We start from the raw sequence: 15169 nt of genomic DNA on the forward strand, positions 1-15169 counted from the left end.
ACAGGAAACCAAAAAGAAAAAAAGAAAGAAAGAAAGAAAAAATAAAATAAAATAAAATAAAATAATACAAAAGCCCGGTATGAGGGAGAGGAAGCTAGGACAAACGACAGTAAGTTCGGCTGCATTCAACGAAACAAAGGCGGTAATAACTCTCTATCGCGCAAAAAACCGAATAGACTATCCTCTGTCTCGATCTATCGATATTGCGGAGAAGGGGGGAGAATAAAAAATAATAAAATAGTGTTTCTCTCACGAAAGAGGATCGATCGTGATTGTAATAACAGTGTAATTCGATCCATTCGAGGGGAAAAGGATGCCTAACAATTTTTATCGGATTAATCCTTTGTCTTACATCATCGAATATATATATAAATGAACGTATCAAAAACAATTATATACGTTATACGTGTAATCGTTTTCGAAATTTTATAAATTTTTCTTCATAATTTATAAACATTGAAAACTATGGGGTACAATTTAGACAATTGCCTTCGTTAATGCTCGTTCACTTAATCTTTTGAATTCTAGAAATATAAAATTATATATGTTTCAAGATGAAATAATTTAGGGATGATTAATTTCTACCTCAATTGAATATTCAATATTACATTACACGTAAAATTCCTTTAAAAAAAATTCACTTATTATTCCCCGACAGAGAAAGAAACTCGATTCTTCTCAGCCTCTAAATTATCCTTTCATGCATAGCTGTGTAGCGATGCAATCCATTCAAATAAAGTGTTGCGCTTCTTCCTGTCTTTTTTCCCGCTCCTCTCTCTCTCTCTCTCCCCTCCTTCTTCCTGTCTTTCATCCCTTCCTCCATCGTGCCACGGTTGATCGTGTAAACCAGTCGGCCGAACGAGGAATCGTGGATTGCCTCCGCTACGAATCGCGAGGGTGGTATTGAAAATGTAGCAACCGAGTGCAGCGAGATCGTGGAAGGGTGGAGATATATACGTGTATAAAAAGGTCGAATGAACTATCGAAATCGATACACAGTGTATGTGTGTATGTATGTGTGTGTATTCATCGAGAGATCGAAACGCGAGTCTAAAGGGGACGTGTCGGAGGGATGAAAAATGGTAGCGACTGGCATTTACACGGGCGCATACGGGCACGAGTATGGAAGGGAAGGCTGGCTATTTTATTAGGGGAAATCGAGATAAAAGTAAAATATCGTGTAGTTTAATGCGTCGCTTTGTAATAATACCGGCACGATGCGAATCTTTCCTGGCCAGTGGTTCTCGATCTGTGACCAAAGGGAAAATAGTTGAAAGGGAAATTTTGTGAATAGAATTATTTACGATGGAATTTTTTTTTTTTTACTATATTTTTGATTGATGTATTATCAATCGATACGATGAGAAAGAGAGGGGATTTCTATTATTTTTATTAATTTTTGACACTTTAGAAATATCGAAGTAATTTTCATGGTAGATAATTTCGAAAACAATGTTACTGATCCGTGGTATTTTAATTTGAGGAACTTTTTCTTGCCTTACACGGAGGATCGCAGGGATAATTTGAATAATGAGAGACGGAATACAAGGAATATTCGGAAGCATTGTTCATACAGTTATTATACTGGAAGATATTAAATGTTTCATGAAAGGTTTTACATTGAATTTTGTTTTAATATTATACAATCGATTGGTTAAGGTATTGAAAAAAAGGTTGAATCTTTTCATTTTATTCCCTCATTTTTGAATACTCGTAGATTTAAATTAGCCTATTATTATGTACTGTAATTTTCTCGTGTAATTGTTTCCTAAAAAAAGTTTCTCCGTTCGTTGTGTAAAATTATATTTTTTAAATAATTGAATCGCGCTTTCCCAAACGGAATATAAAATTAAGGAATGAGATTACATTCCATCCCCAATATTCGCATAAAAAATTGTTCTTAATGGAAAGCTCATAATTGAACGTAAAAAAAAAAGCTACATTTTCTCTTCCCCAAAAACAGCCATTTCGAATTCTATTCAAACCGATAATAAAATTTAACAAGCTAATCAATTTTTCCCATTGTCGAGTAAAAATTCTTCTAATTAAAAATTCCCAATTTCTCCTCGATCGAACAATTTTTTTTAAAAGCAAAAAAAAAAAACTTGGAAAACCATTTTTATCAACTTTTATTAATATTCATTTTCATTTTCGTAAAATTTTTTTTGCGCGCAGAATATACACTCTTTCGATACCCTTTTTTCCTGCACCCTTTTTCCCTCCGCCGGGGTTCGATCCACCCTTTTTCACCCCCCGTTTCTCATTCGTCTTGGGGCGATTCCTTCGGAAAAAGGGTGGCGACCAATTAAACGAACAGCAGCCTCCTTTGCTTTTTTCCCCGCCCCGTTACGTCCATCAGTCTTCGCCGTGATCGGTGTTCATTTATAGAATCGTCGATATCCTTTACCGCGGATAATTGAAAAACGAAAGACGAGCCACGCTCGATTTTTCTTCGAATCTCTCATTCCCTGTGCAACGTGGCTTTTCCTCGTCACGGATCGTTGCATCTGTGTTCCATCCACCCTCTTCGTGGATCGCAATTAATTCGATTGGACGAGAGATCAACCGCGATAACTGAGCACTTTTGCATTCGCGTATTGTTCCTTTTTCTTTTTCTCTTTCGTTTTTTTTTTTGTTCCTTTCCTCTTTTGTTTGACGCTTTGTCCATGATGTTTCTGATTTGTCTGGATAATTGATAGACGTCGATTCTTTCTCTCTCTTTCTCTCTTACGTTGATTTATCGTGTACTTTCAGAATGGTGATGACATTGGATTCTATTGGAAATTGGAAATATATATATTTTGCCGGAGGATTAATTATGTTATAAATTTGTCGAGACTGGTTGTCGTAATAAGTTAATGTTTTTTGCATGGATATTTTATATAGATAATTTCCAAGATAATAATCGTTTTTTAAGACAGGATAATTTTCATAGTGTAATATTTCTTGAAATTAAAAGCAATTAATATTATCAACGATACGACAAGTAAAAGGATCTTGAAGATTTTTATAAATTTTTTTAAGTTATTCTTCTATACGTGAATAGACAAAAAATAAAGGGGTATCCGAGTAAGAAAAATATCTAATATCTCTTGAAAAAGCATTATCACAATGAATACTCGCCTTTATGCACTCTACAGATTCACTCGAGTGCATTTATCGCGAGAAAGCGACCCAAACCTGGTTTCGACTTGCACTCTCTGGCTCGTTTTCAAAGAAAAGAATCTGGGTTCCCTGTTTGCGATCGAGGGTGGAAACATGCCCGAAGGGCGGAAGTTACGCCAGCGAAAGGAAAGAGAAAAAGAGGAGGGAACCTACTTGGAATTCTAATGGGGATGCGAGTATAGTGTCGCCTGTTGCGTCCTGGCACGTGCGCCCTGTTTTCAAATATTTTCTTCTCATATATTTTCGTTGTAATATCAGAAGAAAAAAATAATGCGAAAATAATTCGTATTTCTTTAATTTAGAAAATATTATAATCCAAATGAATAAACTAAAATAAAATAAATCTTTATACATTATTATACAGAATTTATAATAAATGTTTTCGTGCCTTGTTTAATTTGAAAACAAAGAGAAATTATATTTTATCTCCACGCAAATACGAAAATATAATTTACGATAAATTACTAAACGTATATATAATTATTATCCTAAAATGAAAATAAAATATTTAAAAGAGATATATAAATATATCTAAATATATCTAAGTTATAAAAATATAAGAATAATACGTATTTACACCATTCATTATTTGCGGGAAATTATATCTAAAGAGCGACACCAGATCCCCCACTACTAAATATCAAGCGCGTCTTAGCCGAGAAAGGTCGAGCAACGACGGAGATGCCCGAACGTCAACGTGACATCGACCGGCACATCGCGTCATTGTTACTTTCTTCGCGCGTTCAGTTTTGCTTATCATCGTATTTCGAATGTGTCGCAATGGAGAAATCGCGTCGTGGTTTAACGTGATCGTGGGGAATAACGATTTCACGTATTCTTTCACTTGACACGTGTTCTCGCGTTATTTCTATCTCGTATCGGTGCTTCTATCGTCTGTCAATGTTTAAACGATCCATGGGCATGCGCAACAATCTGCAAAGTAAAACGTGCAATAAAAAACGATTTAGATTCTTATTGGATGTCTTGTCTGTACAAGTGAGTATCTTATTTTATTCTTAATTAATCGCGTTTCGTTTAATTTTAAAATGTTACAATGTATGGATATATGGAAGTCGAAGTTTCGTATCGATTGTTTCGATATGTGAATCGATATTTCAATATGGCAGTATTGTTGTATCTATGCAATGTGTCATGGCGTGATTGTAGAATATATTGCTTGTCTTGTTTATAACATATATCATTGTTCATAACATTTCTGACCGTTAATATATATTTTTATGATTATTCATAAATATGGTACGTGATAATTGCGTTTAGTATATTGCACGTTAATTTGATCTTCGAATGTTACGCTGTTAGGTTAGGTTAGGTTAGATTATATTTTTAATATTTATCGGTTTGTTTTATTGTAATTGAAAACCTATTATAATAATTTTCATTTTACTTTAATACTGAATTAATACAAGAAGTAAGGTTGAAATTAAAAATTTTAATATATATTATAATTCGATTATATATACACGCAATATTTTCTTTCATTTATTTTTATGGATGTAATCGGCATATTTTGAATATTAGTTCATGGCCATTCCATGCAAGAAATAACAAAAACTAAATATGTAAACACAATGTAACCAGAAAGTTCTTGCGTGACTACGATATGTTTCCAAGAATTTCATTTCATTGTAATATTTACCTATATTTATATTCTTGGAATATATTGCCTTGAAATAGATTACGTAATTTTAAGACGTGTAAAGTGTGTATATATATATAAAATAATTATCATATTGAAAAGAAGTTTATAGTTTTAGGTGGTATAAAATTTCTCATTACATTTCTTATATATTAATTTTGAAATACGGAATGAATAATAAAGTAGTTAATTATTAATATCGCAATATTAATGCAATATTATTCTTGTTTTGTGTTAGTTATTATTATTAATATTTATATATTTAAATTTAAATAATTATTTAAAATTTTATACAAATTTCTATCGTTTTCATTACGTATACGTAAATAATCATTTTTCATGCAATTATTAAATATTTCATATGAAATATAATGTGAATATAGAGAAAGAAACGAATGCTTTTTACGCTTTTTAAATTGTTTTTATAATTCACTAAAAATTCACTAAAAAATGTGTATCCAAATAAATTATTTCTTTTTATTTCATTATTTTATCGCATAAATGTTTATAAAATTCTATCAGAAATTCTTTTTCCAAGAAAAATCCTACTTTTGCATTTATGAAATGAGATTAAACATTAAAGATTCAAATACGTAATATTACAGAGATAGAATTTTAAGTTAGTACGCCACAAACTTGAGGCCGTAAAAGATTAAATTTTAAAGTCTGGTTATCGCTCATAACTACTCAAAACATTCTTACTGCATCCTTAAAATATATAGAATATTTATAAAATTCGATTTGAAAGAAGCTTCAATATACTTCTTATAGAAATAACATACATAAAGATAAAAACTTCTCGTAAAAATTGTTCTTTAGAAAAACAAGAATTTTGAACCAAATAAAAAGAGAATAAACATTGAACTGAATTATAATTACAAATTTATATATGAAAAATTACATCAAGGTAAAAATTTAATTTATTTGAAACGAAATTTTATTGTAACAATTATATCATTTTTCTTTTTATGCATCTATCATTATTTCGCGATACAATACAATTAAAATATAATTAAAAAAAAAAAAAAGAAAATCACGATTTCTCACACGTGGCAGTATATGCTATACGTCGGAATTCAGGGCAGATTTTCAATCGCGTTAGCGAAAACCCTATTGAGCGCAGAGACGACAAAGACGACAGGATAGACTCGTCGTAGCTGGATGGAACAGGATAAACAGGACGATATCGATGGGAATCTCTTCTTGGGGCCGAGTCTCCTCTCCACGAATAATGCGACAGCTGATTTTTATTATTGGGGCAGGATCGGTTACCCCTCTCGCGTGTTTGAACGTGGTGCATCGCGTCAGAACTTGTTTGCCACTGCATATCGCGGTGCATCTCTTGCAAGGATATTTCTGCACGATCTTTGCGGCATTTGACCTGTGTGTTCCACCAGCCACGTTATAGTTGTGCCTCCACGATTTTCAACAGATATGGTAATTGAAAATTTCATTTCTTTCATTTCTTTCTTTTTCATTTCATCTTTACATTTTATTTATTTATTTATTTGAATTCGTATTCTTTTTTTACACGATATTTTTTAAAACGATGTTTCGATTTTTGATAAATTATTGAATTTTTCTTTTTTTTTTTTTTAGAAATTTAGTATTCGAATAATATTTAATTTCCTTTTTATCTTTGTTAAATTGCTTTTGTGTAAAATAATATTATCATTAAATTTGATAAATTTACGTACCCTCGGCTTCTTCTTAAAGGAGCAATATTTACGAAATTTAACGAAAGAATTATTAAAGGGTTGTGAAAATACGGTGAAAAGGGGAGGAGGGGAGGAGGAAAATGGCACCGCTTGTTTCCTCCGGGGGTAGAAAACCAGGGTCCTCCGTGGCGGGGCATTTTCTAACGGAATTGGAATGTTGACTTCCGGTTGGCGGAGCGCATCCTCCCTCGTTATCAGCCGATGGGAGGAGGTCACGGTACCCATTTCCTACAAGCGATTTTCCGCGAATTGCCTCTATTATGTCCAATTATCGGCTCGGATGAAGGAAGACGTATTCCCGACGAGAGACGAGCCTGCCTAGAGACTGAAAGGGGGGAGTGAAAGTAGTAATATTTTTATCAACCCTTCCATTTTAACCCTTTATATATAACAAACTTCGCGTTCGATTATCATTATTAACAATTTTCTCTCCGTTTCGTTAAATAAAATCGAGAAATCACGTTATCAATCGATCGAAAAATGAATATTTTCCCTAAAAATTATATAGAAAGAGAAATTAAATAGATTTTGAAAAATCCGTTTAAAAAGTGATAACGTTATCAAATTCTATAATTGACTTTACTCAATGATAAATAAATAAATAAATAATTTCGTGATTTCGCACAAGTTTCGTAAGTCTGGATAAAAGGAAAGGCAAAAGTAAGAACGGGAGGGGGAGATGAAAGAAATTATCGGTCGAGTTTGGTACAGATAAGTGGAAAGAAACGAAGACACTGGAAGCAGCAGCAGCACGTTGTCCAGGCGCACGAACCGTGTTCCGTGGTCCTCGAGGTCGTCGTGGAGAACGGTTGAACGATCCTCGAAGCAAACCTTGTTTGCAGCGTTTCTCGTTGCCTAAGCTACCTTTGCCAGAGCGAGGGAAACGCCGGCCAATTAAGCCTCTTCTTCCCTGCGATCGACAGCCACTCGCGTGACGCGTCGTTTCGCCCTCGACATCTCGAGTGTCTCATTTGATAGCCTCTTCTTCGGAATTGCTCGCGCTCGACTTTTGTCCCGGGATATTTCTCTTCTCCAACTTTCTTTCTCTTTACTCCCCGCACATCCCCGATTTTTATTAAATTTTCCTTTAGGTTTTTTTTTTTTTTTTTTTCACTCGAGCTCAGAATTCTGAACCTGGGCTAACAGGTGGGCTAAAAAAAATCAGTCGGATAATTTATCATTCGAAGCATCGAGTAAAGATCGAGCAAACTCGAAACCACACGAATAAATAAAATTGTGAAGAATAAAAAGTGCAGTTTTGTTGTGAAGTGAAATTTTGATTAATTTTTTACGTTAATTAATTACGTAAACTCATTCGGATCAGATGAATCGGATGGTTTAAGCTTGATCGAAAGGGGATAAAGATTTTGAAGATTATTCGAAGAAATTTGTTAAAATTGTGTGACATTGTTTCTTCAGAAGATACTGTATTGAAAAATATTTGTGTTATTAGTCTCAATCTCTTTCTTAATCCGTATCATTTTCGTACAATCTATATAATTTACTCTCGTTTATCGTGCTGTCGTTCGAAAGTTCGAAGCACATAAAAGTATCCACTCGACGAGTTTTCCACCGTTTCTTCCCGAAGAGATTCTGTTCTGAGTGGCTCCTGGCGGATTCGGCTAGCCTTTGAAATTAAACCCTCGATTTCTTTTGATCCCGCCCCAATTCTTCCGCCCCTCAAGTCTCGAAGAGTATTCGATAGTTGTTACATGCTCGACTAGAAACTCATCCTTTCTTTCTCTCTCTCTCTCTCTTTTTCTTTCGCTTGTTTCGATTCGTGTGTTGTATTAACGTTTAACGTTCTCTTTAACAGTCGCGGAATTTCGGAATGCGGTTGAGAAAGATTCTTTCAGAATCTTGAATATTATACAATTTGAATTATTAGCTACGATTCATTTGTAGAAAAAAAAAGAAGGAAGGGATTAAATTATAAATACAAAATTACAATGTTATTTAGGAAGTGAAATTTTTAATAATAGGTTAATTATTTTTGCCTCTTTGATCTTTGGCGTTGGGATAGTAAAATATTCATACAAGAGAATATAAGTGAAATTATTATTGGCAAATTTTTTTTTACAAAATCGTCGATTTATCCGGAGAAGATAAATGATAGGAAAACGATATTCAATCTGCCAGGTGCATTTTTCCATGTGGCACGTGGATGACAGGCAAATCGACGTCTACAATACTGGGACACCTACAAATTTTGATCATGTATCCCTCACAAATATATATTCCTAGTGATTTATTAACTGTCACTCGGAGAAGATCAATTTTTAAATAAATATCTCGATATGCAATTTCTCTAAACTTTCCTGATTTCTAAAAAAATAAAAAAATAAAACACAAAATACAAAATAAAAAAAAAAAGAGAGAGAGAGCGATCGTTTATCAAGCAAAAAATATTCGTCTATTTCACGATAAAAAATATCCCAATAATTTCTTCTTAACGAATTTCGACAACGAGACGTACATCACAACAAATTGAAACATTTCATTTTTCTTTTATTTTTATATTTTTAAATTTAATTTATTCGATGAAACAAGGATGTGTCGTTTAAAAATTATTATTAATCATTCTTACATTATACCATTAACCGTTAACTCACTCGCTATTCCTACTATTAACTTAAGTATAATTAAAATTTTTCTCCTTCGTCGTTTATCTACGAATTGGATCGAATGCATTAACATTTATACCGTTTTATTTATTCCGCTCGATGATGGAATGCAATTAAAAAAAAAAAAAAAAAGAAAAGAAGAGAGAAAGAAAAAGAAAGAGAAAAAGGATAATACGCATAACGATATAAACAGGCGGAAGAAGTGGGGCGTATTTATGCGGCAATTAAAGTGTTCGATTCGATTCGAATCTCGCGCATATATCCAGCGCAACGGAATTATGCGAAACGATGCCTTCATTATTCATCGTGTACGCGCGCGCGCGCGCCCGATTATCGAATAATATTACGAATATAATACGCTATTATACGAGCACGACCGATTATACTTCGCATTCAAGTCGCACAAGAAATCTCTCGAAGGCAAGATTTAATCCGTAATTCCACCATTATTCCTTGTAACCACGATAATTCGCGTGCACCTATCGCGTTATATCGTTTTATTTGCTTACTTCGATACTCTCGTCCTCGAGAGTAGCTGGAATATCGATGCCACCTGTTTAAAACCACGTAAATAATCGAATCGTAGATTTCATATTTATCGTGTCTTTTCTTTTCTTTTTTTCTTCTTCTTCTTCTCTTTAATGCTCTCTCGATTCGACACTTTCAGTGAGTCTCGTCCCCTTTCACGAATATCATTTCAGAATATCAACAGAGAGATCGTGTTATCGAAACAAAAATTTATTTCTCCTCCACGAATTTCGTAAACTTGGCGCCAAATTCGAGGAAACAATTCTCTTTCTCCCTCTTTCTGTAACTAAGTTTCCAAACAAGAAGGAAATGGGACGTCGATTCGAGCATATACGATTTCTTAACCAACGCGTGTCGAGCGAAAATATCTGGAAGAAGGGTTTACAGAGATGTAGAAGTGTCTCTCCCTCCTCCTCCTCCTCCTCCTCTTCCTCTAACTCGGTAAGAAGCGCGTTTTCCGATCGGTTAAACCCCGAAACCTCGCCTCGAATAAAAGGGAGCCAGGGCTTGAAGGGAACAGAAGAGGAGGAGGAGGAAGAGGGAGAGCGACTGCGAGAGAGAGTCTCGAGTAGATTGAGCCGTGATTGAAAATTCCGCCTGCGGCGGGATTTCGATTTAAATTTATACGAAACCGGGCGAAAAGTTTCGTTACTTGTGCACCGGAAGTGTGATCTGCACGCGTGCGGCCTCCTCCTCTTCCGATTTTAACGAGGACTGATGGAATTTTAAGAGGCCGCTTCCCCCCTCTTCTCAGAAAAATCGAATAGAATTCGATCGGATGGGTCGGCTTGGAAATGTTTCTGGATTCTGCCCAGGAGATGTTTTTATTTCGTTCAGAGAGAGAGAGAGAGGGAGAGAGAGAGAGGAATTAAGGCCTCGCCCTTATCGGGGCGAATATGAATGGAGTCGTATTTGTACGTATATATTTCGACGCTGAAGAGGATTGCCATTGTTCTCGCTCTTGATGATGAACACCTTATCCGCGATAGGGTGAAGGTGATGAACAGTGGGAATGTTTTATCCTGGTTCACGTGTGATTGGTTTCTCTTGTGAAACAAGCAATGACGAGTATTCTGGTTATATTATCTTGTACTAATGTTGCGTTTTTACCTGCTAAAGTATCGTTCATTGCCTCGAGCAGAGAAATACTAACGATACTAATAAGAGATACTGATGTAATATTCAAATTTTTTTTTTTGGTTACAATTTCCAAAAAACTGTCGCAACTTGTTATTCAATATAATTATTATTTAAATTATTTTGTAGCATCGGGATGGAATTTGAATTATAATTGATTTTTAACGAGATATTTTGAATAAAAGTATAACTTGTGACTAACCGTAGAAACTTTGTGCGCAGGTTAAACTCGACAAGAGCCACAACGGCAAACTTTCGAGGGTTATCCACATCAGAAACATCCCCAACGAAGTATCGGAGGGTGAAATCATCCATCTTGGCATCCCCTTCGGCCGTGTCACAAACGTCCTCGTTCTCAAAGGGAAAAATCAGGTGAGTTAAAATTTCCATCCATGTTCGAATAAACGGTTAATTGTTTGTAATTAAAAGATTTAGCAATACCAAGTTTATGATATCGAATCGATAAATTCAGGAAACGGAATGACAAATTGTAATAATAATTAATCGAGATATAGTCCTTGAAAAATGACAAATTAACAATTGGTGACGAATTAAATAAGGAACGAGCAATCAGCGAAATTTAATTATTCGATCGATGCTCGAAATTCCTCGATAACGAAGAGTTGAACGGTCAAAATTCGAAATAAAGTATCTATTAGACAAGAAATCGATCAAACCCCAAATTTGCCAAACTTATTGCCAGATAATTCGTTATTCAATTCAGGCAATATTTATGTTAAATTAATCCTATATTCTCTGCAAATCATTGTAATCAAACGAACCGTTATAAATATAACGAAAACTTTTATATTTCTCTTTGCCAGAATTTTTGTGTTTCGAATTTGATGTCGTTCAATTTCTTCGTTTTATCGATTATCAAATTTCTCGATCGAATTACCCAGCAAAGGATCGGGTGAAAAATGACGGTTCGAATCGAAGGATGATGGGATACGCAGAGACTGGACCAAAATCCAAGCAAAAACGGAATTTGATCCGCATGATCGAGCCACTTGGCAACCGGGACGCGGATGGCCGAGCCGAGCAATAAGAGAAACAATCGAATCATCGATTTCGGCCAGATGATCGGCCGTTCGACCATCATTATCCATTATTATCCGTAGTGCACTTTACGCATCGGGAACATTTTCTCTCTCTCTGTTTCCCTTTTGTTTCCGCGTTTGATCACGTGCATTTCACACAGAGATTTCAGTTTCGATCCTTCTGTAATTCAAAATTTCGTTTCCCTAATATATTCTGGCTTCGAATTATAATATCGATGACAGACGAGAATCTTGTTGTTGATGACGAGAGCAGAAGAGAGCAGAATTCAAATTAAATTATATTTAATACTCTACGAAATGGAAAGAGAATTAGGAGAGAGTTTTCAGAGTTTCGATAGAAATTTTTTCTCGGTTGTAATTAAGGTTAATTTATTATTCACGCGTGAGGGAGGGAGGAAATTAAGATTATTATTTTTTGAGAACGAAAAGGGAAAGAAAAAAGTTGTGGATAAGTTTTATATAAGAATAACGTAAACTTTGCAAGTTGAATAATCTTTGTGATTTACTTAATATCTTACGGCCATCCGAAACCGTAGTTTTTCCAGAAAATTTAGCCTTTCTAACGTTTACACACATAATTTAAGTATTCTTTCGTTAGGGAAAAAACGGCTGTTTTTTTTTTTACTTTTTAGTTTCTTTTAAAGCAAATTCTTTTGTTAAACACGGTAGTTTTACGACGGTAGAGTTTTAAGTGGAGGGAAAATTTTTCTGAAAGGCAGGTTGTACAAAATTTCCTAGAGAAAACGAGGTTGTGAAGTTAGTATTCCGTGAAAAGGAGATAAAGTGTATGGGCGTTGGATATGAGATACGAAATTTTTCAAGTGGGTTTACATTAATTTTAATTATCCTAATTCCCGGGGAACTGAAATTTTCAAATGTGCAACTCTTCCTTTCCTATAAAAAAATAATTAATATTAATAACGACAGAAATTCTTTTTCCACAAAAACTCGCTTATTGTAAAACGGCGGGAAGAATAGCCGGGTGGAAAAATACACGTATAAAAAATATTTCGCGGAAAATATAATGGTAAAAAAAGAAAAAGAAAAAGAATTTATTCAATTTTCAATTTTGTTTCGCGCGGAATACACGGAAAAAAAAAAAAAAACATACACGCACCCTAAATATTCTATAACACAACGAAAGAATCGTTAACTATCGAGTTTCAAATTAATCACAATCGTGTAACCAAATAACCAAAAATAATTACAAGATTCGTAACGCGAAACCGAAGCAAAAAATCAATTTTCAGTTTTATTTCGCGGAATGCTAGAGATAAAACGCTATTTCGATATACCTTTTAAATATTCTCTATGTACTTTTAAATATACATATATAAATATAACTCATCTCACGATCACGTATCGAATTAATCACAATTGCCAAAAATAATTAGAATATCCGATCCGAGGCGTGGGCGAAAATCGACCTGCGCGCCATCTTTCCGCGCAGCGCGTTACAACGCGAAATTGAAAGCCGGGAGAGATTTAGCGATGCGTTTTCATTTAGAAGGGGGCTCGCCTCCCCCCCCCCCCCCTGGAAAATTACGCGTGTTCCGAGGATGAATGGAATCTCTGCACGCCGGAATATTTCGCCGCGGAACGATACGGTCCCGCGGAATAATTTGTCGCATCCTGTGTACGTTACAACCGAATTGGGATAAATTAATATTAATAGTCGCGAAACACGCGCATTTATCGTTTACCTCGATTACCGCCTCGTTCGACGTTTCAATCTTCGCCGCCGGATGATTTCAAAATGATTTCTCGCGAATGTGGAAAATTTCGGATCGTAATGGCGCAATTATTACACGGGCTTGTATGTACAAGTGTAGATGAAAATATATAACTCTGTTTATTTTATCTATTTTGTTATTCATCGTATGTCTTTTACGTCCGATATGTCTGTCCAATGAAAATTTAAAGTGATTAAGTTAGGTTAGGTTAGGTTAGGTTAGGTTGCAATGTGCGTTACAATACGATCGATTCGAGATGAATTAATATTGATAGTTGCGTTTGTCATTTAGCTCGATTATCGGCCTCGTTTCAATGATAAATTAGGTTAGGTTAGATTTCTCGCGAAAATCGTAATGGTGCAATTATTACATAGACTTCATACAAATGGAAAGATATGGAAAGAAACTCTGTTTTTGTTATTCATTATATATCTTACCGATATGTCTATCTAATGCGAATTTAAACTGATTAAGTTAGGTTAGGTTAGATTAGATTTCGTTACAATGTGTGTTACAATACAATCGATTCGAAATAAATTAATATTAATAGTTACGTTTATTATTTATCTCGATTATCGCCTGGTTTCAGTGATAAGTTAGGTTAGATTTCTCACGAAAATGAAAATTTTCGGATCGTAATAGTGCAATTATTATATGGGCTTCATACCAATGGAAAGTATCGAATATAACTCTATTTATTTTATCTATTTTATTCATTATATGTCTTACCGATATGTTTATCTAATGCAAAGTTAAATTGATTAAGTTAGGTTAGATTAGATTTCTCGTGAAAGTGGAAAATTGTAATGATGCAATTATTATGGACTTCATACAAATGAAAAGTATCGAATATAATTCTATTTATTTTATCTATTTTATTATTCATTATATGTCTTACCGATATGTCTATCTAATGCAAACTTAAACTGAGTTAGGTTAGGTTAGATTTCTCGCGAAAGTGGAAAATTTCGAATCGTAATAGTACAATTATTACATGGGTTTCATATAAATGGAAAGATATAACTCTGTTTTTATTATTCATTATATGTCTTACCGATATGGCTATCTAATGTAAACTTAAACCTAACTAAGTTAGATTAGGTTAGATTTCTTGCGAAAGTGGAGAATTTCGGATCGTAATGGTGCAATTACTATATGGGCTCCATACAAATGGAATATAACTCTATTTATCTATTTTATTCATTATATGTCTTACGGATATGTTTATCTAATGCAAAGTTAAACTGATTAACTTAGGTTAGGTTAGACTTTTCACGAAATTGGAAAATTTCGTAATGCTGCAATTATATGGGTTTCATACAAATGGAAAGATATAACTTTATTTTTATTATTCATTATAGGTCTTACTTATATATTTATCTAATGCAAACTTAAATTGAGTTAGGTTAGATTAGATTTCTCGCGAAAGTAGAAAATTTCGGATTGTAATAGTGCAATTATTATATGGGCTTCATACAAGTGGAAAATATAACTCTATTTATTCTATTTATTTTATTATTCATTATATCTCTATTTAATACGAATT

The 15169-nt window shown here is 34.1% G+C and overlaps 1 protein-coding gene across 16 annotated transcripts in view; it reads left to right on the forward strand.

The window, feature by feature from the left end:
• The window catches only part of LOC552709 (polypyrimidine tract-binding protein 2), a 547610-nt gene that overhangs the window by 414185 nt on the left and 118256 nt on the right, over positions 1-15169 (forward strand). For 15 of the 16 annotated variants that reach the window (XM_026442196.1, XM_026442199.1, XM_026442201.1 and 12 more), the window contains one exon: positions 11052-11201. In XM_026442196.1, coding sequence (XP_026297981.1) covers positions 11052-11201 — 150 coding nt within the window. Of the gene's footprint in view, positions 1-3920; positions 4162-11051; positions 11202-15169 lie in introns of those variants that run through there. The other variant, XM_026442203.1, reaches the window with a different exon arrangement.

This window comes from Apis mellifera, linkage group LG8 (assembly GCF_003254395.2).
Source record: "Apis mellifera strain DH4 linkage group LG8, Amel_HAv3.1, whole genome shotgun sequence".
Classification (NCBI taxonomy): domain Eukaryota; kingdom Metazoa; phylum Arthropoda; class Insecta; order Hymenoptera; family Apidae; genus Apis; species Apis mellifera.